This window comes from Mus caroli, chromosome 19, assembly GCF_900094665.2.
Source record: "Mus caroli chromosome 19, CAROLI_EIJ_v1.1, whole genome shotgun sequence".
Lineage (NCBI taxonomy): Eukaryota > Metazoa > Chordata > Mammalia > Rodentia > Muridae > Mus > Mus caroli.
The window spans coordinates 42425112-42434268 of NC_034588.1; the positions used below are offsets into that span (position 1 = coordinate 42425112).

General features: G+C 46.1%; 1 protein-coding gene across 1 annotated transcript in view; it reads right to left on the bottom strand.

Annotated features, from left to right (window-relative positions):
- The window catches only part of Oga (O-GlcNAcase), a 34485-nt gene extending 26125 nt beyond the window's left edge, over positions 1 to 8360 (bottom strand). Inside the window, exons 1-6 of the mRNA XM_021151373.2 lie at positions 8275 to 8360; positions 7512 to 7772; positions 3353 to 3404; positions 2903 to 3000; positions 1265 to 1395; positions 563 to 734 (exon numbers count right to left, since the gene is read on the bottom strand). Coding sequence (XP_021007032.1) covers positions 563 to 734; positions 1265 to 1395; positions 2903 to 3000; positions 3353 to 3404; positions 7512 to 7772; positions 8275 to 8326 — 766 coding nt within the window. The 5' untranslated portion in view covers positions 8327 to 8360. The remainder of the gene's footprint in view (positions 1 to 562; positions 735 to 1264; positions 1396 to 2902; positions 3001 to 3352; positions 3405 to 7511; positions 7773 to 8274) is intronic.
- Between the last annotated feature and the right edge of the window lie 797 nt (positions 8361 to 9157).

Sequence of the window (9157 nt, forward strand, 5' to 3'; positions counted from 1 at the left end):
AAATCTTAAAAAAAAAAAAAAGAATTCTGACTGAATTATGTCTTACAACTAACATTCTCCCTGAACAAGAGAGGAAAGTGAACAAGGTTTGTGGAGGTGACCTGTGAGAGGTGACTGAAGAAGACTGAACCTCTTTCAGTGGGAGAGAGCTAGTTATGTAGTACAGCTGCTGCACTTTCTAGGCTCCATGAGAGTGGGAGGAGTGAGAACGGGAGAGACCAGAGCCATGGGCAGAAAGAGGAACAAGTAGGAGGGAGTGAGACAGGACTAAGGTAAAAGCAAGAGAATTTGACGTGTTCAAGCTTTTATTTCAATACTATTTCCTGTAACACTGACAATGTAATGTTTACATACTTCTAGAAAACTAAGTGCACAAAACATCTCCAACTTATTTCTTTGGTATTATAAGGTCCTAATTTTTTCCTATGTAAGATTTTGAGAAATGTCTTCTAAAAGCATTCCTCCTTTCATTCACAAAGAACAGGATGCAATAGGTCCAGCACAAGGGTCCTTTCTAAGTTATCTCCAGACTAACTAAACCCAAAGTTATTCTATATAATACCTGTAGGACAGAAGAGGAAGGTTTCTGGCTCTCCCAGGTACTGATAAATTTCATTGGTGATGGAAACTTGTGCATGTGCAAAAGAACTGAACACCTCCTTGTCTGCTGCACACATATTATGGTCAATATCATCAAAAAGCAAAGCAAACGACCTGCAGCCAAACTGAGAGACCTGAGAAAAGAAAACCAACATGATCATTAGCTTATCTCAAGAGGGAAAAATTCTTTTAAGAATATTTACTAATGGTTATCTGAAAAGCAAATATTTTACTTGGTATAAAAAAAGCATATCTGATCTTTTTATATTTTCAGTGGCAACCACTCTAAGTTAATATAGCTGGTGTTTGGGACCCAGTTTTAATTTTGGACTGGACTGTATGATTAATGCTTATACAAAGCAGCAAATCAATGAGGGGGTGGTGGTGCATAACTTTAATCCCAGCACTCGGGAGGCAGTGGATTTCTGAGTTCAAGGCCAGCCTGGTCTACAGAGTCAGTTCCAGGACAGCCAGGGCTACACAGAGAAACCCTGTCTCGAAAAACCAAATAAATAAATAAATAGACAGACAAATGCTTCTCTACCCAAAACTTGAGTTCCTTTTAACATCATAAAGCAAAACGACGACGCCACCCCCCAAAACAAACAAAACAAACAAAACCCCTCCACTTCAATATTGAGTCAAGAAAATAAAAAAGAATTACCTGGTCCAATTTGCGTTTCAATGTGGATACCTCCTTGGGGTTAGAGAAAGTGATATCCAGTCCTGGCGAGATAGCATAGATGAATTCTATCTCGTATTCTCGGGCGGCAGAGATCAGAGTCATGAGTTGCTCTAGAGAACAGAGTCCATAATTTTAGAAAGCAACAGGAACACTAAAACTTTACTTTGTAACTGAAGAAATCATTTCTTCCATTCACAGCAAAGGAAAAGTTCTTTCATTTTAGAAGTTAAAATGTATAAAGTATCACATTCCTGTAATGTATTTTAGTACACCCTGGTAATCTCAGAAATTGGGCACTTGAAGCAGGAAGATCAAGTCAAGACCAGCCTCAAAAACATAGCAAACAAATTCAAGGGCCAACCTGGGCTATATAGTGATGTCTCAAAATAACAAAGAGAAAAAAAAATCTATCTAATGTGGTAACAGGCCATACAAAATGGCACAAGCTTAAAGTAACCGATCACACCAGGAGAAAAGAACAAATCTCACAAGCCCAACATGTTGGCTCACACCCAAAATCAGAGCACTCAAGAGGCTGAAGCAGGAGACTGAGTTTAAGTCAGCCTAGGCTACACACTGAAGTGAATTCCAGGCAGGCTTGGATTATAAAGTAAGACCGACATTGAACACACACACAGAAGTTCACAAAGAGAACTTCTCCCCTCATTTTCAAAGTTTCTTACCCTCAAGGGACAAACAAGTTTAATATGGTAGAGCATGGTTTTTTTAATTGTTTTTAAAATGCTGCAATTAAAGGTGTGTGCCACCCCACCGTGCCTGCGGTACTTTGAATAAGTAATGGCCCCACAGGCTCATGTTTGAATTCTTGGTTTGGTCCCTGGTTGGTGGAACTGTCTGGGAAGAATTAGGGGATATGGTCTTGTTTCAAAGCCTGTATACCTCCAGTTGATCCCTGAGACTCAAGCTCGTGAATCTAGATGTGATCTCACAGCTACTGCTCCAGCTTGCCTGCCTGCTGCCACGTTCCCTGTGGACATGGACTCTAACCCTCTAGAACATTCTTTTATAAGTTGCCATGATCACCATGGTTTGTCATAGCAACCGAAAACTAAGACAATGCCTCAAATTAATTATACAAAAAAATCTCCATTACTTAAACCTGAAGAGTCCGTTAAATTTGCACTCAAAGCAATTGCCTTACTTCTTTGTCCAAATCCTATCCTGGCTTCCTTCAGTATTTTGCCTACTACTTTGTTTGCGTCTACTAGTGGACGTTTAGTACCACTCTTCAAATCTCTCTCTAGCTCACAGACTAATTACCAGATAAAACTACTCATAAAATACAATGTCTAGTAAGTGTAGTGTTAACTACCTTAAACTACCTCTCCCATTCAGAGATCAAATTTGAACTCACACAGTTGTCACCAAGCCAGCAAGATAGCTAAGGATAAAAGTACTTGCCACATAGTCTGACAGACAGAACTCAATCCCTGGAACCTTCAGTTGGGAAGAGAAAACCAACTCCATACTCACTCAAGCACCTGCCTGCACAGGTGTGCAAATTCAGGTGGCTGCAAACACACACTCGAGAGCATGCGCGCACGCGCACGCGCGCACACACACACACACACACACACACGCACACACAGAGATTACCAGCTTCTTCCACTGAATACATCTCTCGCCAAAACATCCTATGTTTGTAGTCATCTTTTGGAGCATACAAGTATGTATTTAATTCCCATTTCTGAAGCCTTTAGAGAAAAAAAGACATATGCATAAGTAGGCAGCAATAGTAGCCTGGCTCCTAACCTCAATTTTTACTACTTTTTGTGTACCTCTATCTCATGACAAAGTAATATTCTACTTATCAATGGAATCTTAACAAATTAAGTATTACCAAGTATGTCAACCTGTCAAATCTTGAACAATTTAGCTCTGAATAAAGCAGGCAAAGCCCCTTTAATTCTCTTCAATTTCCCCATGAAAAGTTTGAAAACCACTAGGCTAGGCAAAGCTGTAAAGACTGAAAGAAAGTGACTCCTAGGCTAACAACAGGCTTCTCAGTGTCTCAGAGCCCCCTCTGCTTCACATAACCCAACTCACCTTCTAAAGAGCTCTTTTCTCTGCTCCATAACCCAAGGTCTTCCATAAAACCCTAGAGTTTTATAAGAAAAATAAAAATTTTCTCAGGTTTCAAAATGGGGTCCAGTTTTACTGAAAAAAAAAAAATTACAAAACACAGAATCCCTTCCCCAAAAAATGAAGAGGTGCTGATAATGTGGTGTGTACTGGGGAAACAGCCAGGCCACCAAAGGCTCTGGGTCTGAAGCCCAGCACCGTCTTATAGAAGTGCACAGAATACACCAGGATCTGAAAACCATTTAGTGAAACATGGTTTATCTGAGATCAATTATTCCCTCACTGCTCATATACATTTTTGTATTTCCTGCAATGACATTTATTATATATAACCAGGGTTTTGTCTCACTATGGAGCCCTGCATGGCCTACAACTTTCCAGGCTGCCCTGAAATTTGCAGCAAATCCTGCACAGGGAACATCACAATGCACAGCACGGGGCCGCTATTAAGATCCCAAACTTACCTTCTTTACTGACTGAAATAAGGACCAGAGAGTGCTTATTCTTTCTGAGGATACGATGCAGTGACAGAGCACTGGCATAGTATTCACAAGACCCCACATTCCCAGTTACTCACCTAAGAAAACACACATAATTTGTTTTCAATGCTGGAACATATCAGGCATGCACTCTCACTGAAGGAGACTTTAAAGAGTAACTCTGTCTTACAACCGGAGATTAAGCAGAGTAAACCGAAGTATTAACACTGAAGAGGATAACAGGCATCGTGGCCCTGCCCGTGGTCCCAGTATAGAAAAGGCCAAGGCAGAAGTAGTTTGAAGCCAGTCCAGGCTATGTATTTCCAGGCTAACCTAAGCTGCAGTATGAGACCCTGTCTCAAAAAAACTAAAAAAGGCAGCTTAATTACTTCTAGAGGGATGACTTTAAGAGCTAAACAAGATAATAAGATCAAATAATTAGAAAAAGGTGTGCGAGACCCCACCTACCTAAATACCCAACTTTGCAATAGAGCTGCTCTTTAATGGAAGCTGGTTTAGAACTTGTAGCCATCTGCCACCTCTGTTTCTAAGTGCTGAAACTCCAGGTGTGAATCATCACACTTGGCTATGATCACCTTTTTAAAAAGTTCCTACAACAAAGGAGATCAGTGAATGAATAAAGGAGGTGCGGGTGCAATCACACTCACAGCCCCAACAGTGGCACCGAACCCTCCTCAGCAGTAAACCTTCAAGCCCTCAATTCCACGGCCAAATATGAAATGAAGTTAGGGACAGAACTGACTTCCTAGTGTCCAGTGCAGGAAACAAACTTCTCTTTTTGGTACAGCTATTTCTGCACTTAAATGAAAACTGCAAATACTTAAAATACTAAAACACCAACTGATGAGCAAAGCGGCACTGAAGCTCCCGAGCGCACTCGACCACCGCACAGCCTACCTAACCTCGCCCTCAACCTGCCTCAGCCTCATCACTAGTAAGAGGCAAGATCTCAGCAGCACCATGGAGATGGTCACAGCCAGCACTCTAGGAACTGAGAGAGCAGGGCAGATAAAGGTGTGGGCCAACCCTGACAACCCCGGGAAGGACGGCATGGTGGAAAGAGAATGGCTCCTTCCAACTGCCTCTGATCTGCACAGGCTGCTGTGCTTCCTATCATGCCCACCTCCCTACAAAATACTCCCATCTTAGGCAGATCATCTGCACCCCCAAAAGAATGACATCTAAGCATCATCAAGCCCAGTGAATCTCTCTAGTTTCTCTGCTTCTTTTTCTTGTGAGACAATGTTTCTCTCTGTGCAGCCCTGGTTGCACTGGAACTTGCTCTGTAGACCACGCTGGCCTCAAAAATCCACAAACATCTGATTTTGCCTCTGTTTCAGGGCACTAAGATCAAGGGTGTAAGCCACCATCCAATGAGAGCTGTTTTAATATACTTTAAAGAAGATTCACTTGTAGTACTACCAAGAGAAGGCACAGTAAGCGACCTCCTTTCACTTCTTGTTGCTAAAACAAGATCTTACTTTGTTGCCAGGGCTGGCCTCCCAACCCTAGATTACAGACTGTCAACACCCACGGCTAGTTCTGAATTCTCTGTATTCCCCCAGAATTCTCTTCCTCCCCTTCCCCATCCTAGGATCTTAGACAATACAATAAAGACTCTTGTATGACAAGATGGCCTCAAACTGAATGCCATGACACACTGGGATAGTGTAGGGAAATTTACAACAAAAAGCAACAGCAAGCCGGGCGTGGTGGCGCATGCCTTTAATCCCAGCACTCGGGAGGCAGAGGCAGGCGGATTTCTGAGTTCAAGGCCAGCCTGGTCTACGAAGTGAGTGCCAGGAAGCCAGGGCTACACAGAGAAACCCTGTCTCGAAAAACCAAAAAAAAAAAAAAGCAACAGCAAAAACTTACACCTAAAGTAGGATGGTGGTCTGTAATCCCAGACACTCCAGAGGGCAGGAAAATAACAAGTTTAAGGTCGTTCTGTGCTTCAGCCAGCTCCTGGATCACCTAGGCTACAGGAGACCCTGCCCACAAATAGGACTTCCATCTTTTCTCATTTACAGAAGATTGCCGAGCCTAACAACAGGCAGGCACTCTGTATAACCCGTTTCAGACCCATGGTTTCTGTCAGAAATAAAACTGTGATGTCTTTAAAAAAAAAAAAATCCACTTTTTTCCCCCCTAAAAATGCCTGTACTTCAGCAAGCCCAGTATGTATAACACACAAAGCACTCATGTTTTCATAAATCTGGGCTCCGGGAACAACCGTGCTCCCCCAAATTTTGCCCCGCTGTTCCATGTCTTCCTGCCAAGAATGTTCTCCCTCCAATTAACCTTTCTCAACCACCAGACCGACCTCGGTCTTCCACGACAGTGGAAAAGCTGGTGCGCTCAACCAGGAGGTGAGCCTGACTTTATCCCTTTTGGTTTAAGTATTAGTCTTTAAAATGTTTTGGTTTTTTTTTTTTCTTTTTAAATAAGATTGTATTTATTTAACATACAAGTACACGGTGGCTGTCTTCAGACACACCAGAAGAGGGCATCGGATCCCATTACAGATGGTCGTGAGCCACCATGGATGTGGTTGCTGGGAATTGAACTCAGGACCTCTGGAACAGCTCTTAATCGCTGAGCCATCTCTTCAGTCCTGAGTATTAGTTTTTATATTCTCCAGTAAAATAAATAAATAAACAAATAATAATAATAATAATAATAATAATAATAAAGAGAGAAAAACTAGAAAATGTTGAGTTTGCCACTAAAAACAAAACAAAAATCAAACAAACAAAAAAAGCCATAAGAAAACTCAAATTACGGTGTGCTTAGGGAAGAACTAAGCTTCCCTGAGCTCGGTATCTACCCATTCTATTTCAGAAATTGTAATTAAGATCTTCCGGCATCTTCCCTCACTATCAAAACGCCCTCGTCCTTTTCAACTGTAAATGAGAAGACAGAAATTAAATGAAGACTTTCACTGAATTCTAACTCCACATCACAGATACTATGCTCTGTGATATGATATACTGGTATTTACACACACTCCCAAGTCAAAAAAACAGCAATTGTTAAAGGATGATACTTTTCTGGGCTGCAAGTGAGTCTTAAGAGGTGAAGGAGGCTTCCTGGCTAACAAAAAAATAAATAAAAATAAAAACAAAACAATTTTCTAAGCCTCAAGGAATTTGTAATATTATAAGCTGACTGCGCTCCTTCACGCGTAAAAACATGCCTGTGAGGGCTGATTCCCCCCCCCCCCTTACAAGGATGGGGGCGGGGGATGGGAGGGCTGCACAAATTTCAATTAAAAGCAGGCATCTCTGCAGACTAAGATCCCAAGGTACAAAGAAGTGAAGCCCACAGCCGGACCACAGGCTCCTTCCTTGCCACCGCCTCCTCCTCCGACAAATCTGTGTGGCTCTAAGCCAGAGGAGGGTGGGGTCAGGCTCCTCCATAGCCCGGAGTCTCCGAAGCCGTGACATACCGGAAGGTAAAGAAGTATGCCCACCGTCTGTCTCCTCGCGTCCTCCCCCTAACCCCCCGTGAGCAAGGACGGACGCCTCCCGTCCTGGGGGCGGGGAGCTGCGGGGAAAGTCACCAGCACGCCCCTCCCGGGGACGGAGGCTGAACACCGACGCGGGGCTGGAAGGCCAACTCACCTTCCACGACACCGCACAGGAACCTGCGGGCCCCTCCGGCCGCCCCGACCACGGCCGCCGCCCCGGCTCCCGATGGGTTATCTTCTCCGGGGGCCGGAGCTACCGACGGCTCCAACGACGCCCCCGAGGCGGCGGCAGGGTTGGCGTTGCGCTCGCTCTCCCGCTCCTCCAGCGCCGCCTGGCTCTCCTTCTGCACCATCCTCCTGCCGCCGGCCACCGCTCCCCTTCGGCCTCGGTCCGTTGGGCCACAGGCCCGGAGCCCTGCAAAGGGGCCGCGGCTCCGAACGCGCGCCTCCGGGGCTCCTTCCCCTCCCCCTCCGCCCTTCCCCCTTCCTCTCGGCGGGGGCCCGGAGTGCCCGGATGAGAAGGGCGGCGGCACCGGCTCGAGCCCTTTGTCAGCCGCTGCCTCCGCCCGCGCTGGGAACCGGGAGCCTAAGCGGAGGGCGAGGCCGCCGCCGCGTCTCCACGGAAGGAGAGCCGAGGAGGCGCCTTCGCTCGTCCTCCACGCCCGCCGCCCTCCGGACAGCCCGGCGTCTCCGGCTCTCTTCCCCCACCGGAGTCCCTAAGCAGCTCCAGCCGCTGCCTCTGCCGCCCGCTTCCTGTTTATCCGCACTGCGCCTGCGCCACAGACCGGCTCAGACCGGTCCCCAGCCCGGCTCCCCCGCCTTTCCTTGGGATCAGCCCATTACGCTTTATTTGCTAGGGGAGAAAAAGGACAAAGGGCGCCGTGAACACCGCGGAGGTGTGCGGCGGTGGGACGTACCATTCTGGCTCTCCACCCTCCGGGATGAGCGCCACACTCTAGATCGGACCATTACCCCACCCGGAGGAGGGGAACATGGGAGAATGCGGCCGGCCGGGGAGTTTGGGAGGAAGGAGGGGGAGGGCGGAAAGGAGGTGTTTACCCTCTCAGTGCGCAGGCGCCGGGACGATGCTTCTGGTTCTTAAAGTGGTAGGAGACACTGACCTACTTTGGAGATTGTTGTACCAGTTTGGCTCATCGAGGCTGCCTGACCCACGTCTGCTTCTGTGAAGACACCATGCCAAGGAGCTCAGCTCACGCCTCTGTCCTGACTCATTGTTTCTTCTATCCCGTCTTCGGAGTTAACCGTGTTTTAAATTGAGCAGTCAACTGTTTATTGAGTTTGCCTCATCCTGGGCTGTTGGGACCATTATGACCTCATAATATGGTTAAAACCTGCTGTTACGTCTCTGCCTGAGTGAGCCCTACGTTTGTTTTGGGAGAGGCTGTGATATGAAATTCATCAGGCTAAGTGTGGAGAAGAAAGACTGCGTTCCAAGCACAGGGAAAACAAACGTCTAATAAAAGTAGAAGAGAGTGGAAGGCGAGTTTGTTATGACGATGGAGAGTGTGCGGTGTGCGTAAGGGACATGACCCTTTTAGCCTTAGCATCAGCATTTCCAAGGAAACCCTGCCTCTTAAGGGCTTGCCTCCTGTAGTCTCTCAGAGTACACTTGACGTTTCATCTGCCAGCGCCCGGCATGGTGGCGCACGCCTTTAATCCCAGCACTCGGGAGGCAGAGGCAGGCGGATTTCTGAGTTCCAGGCCAGCCTGGTCTACAAAGTGAGTTCCAGGATAGCCAGGGCTATACAGAGAAACCCTGTCTCAAAAAGACAAAAAAAA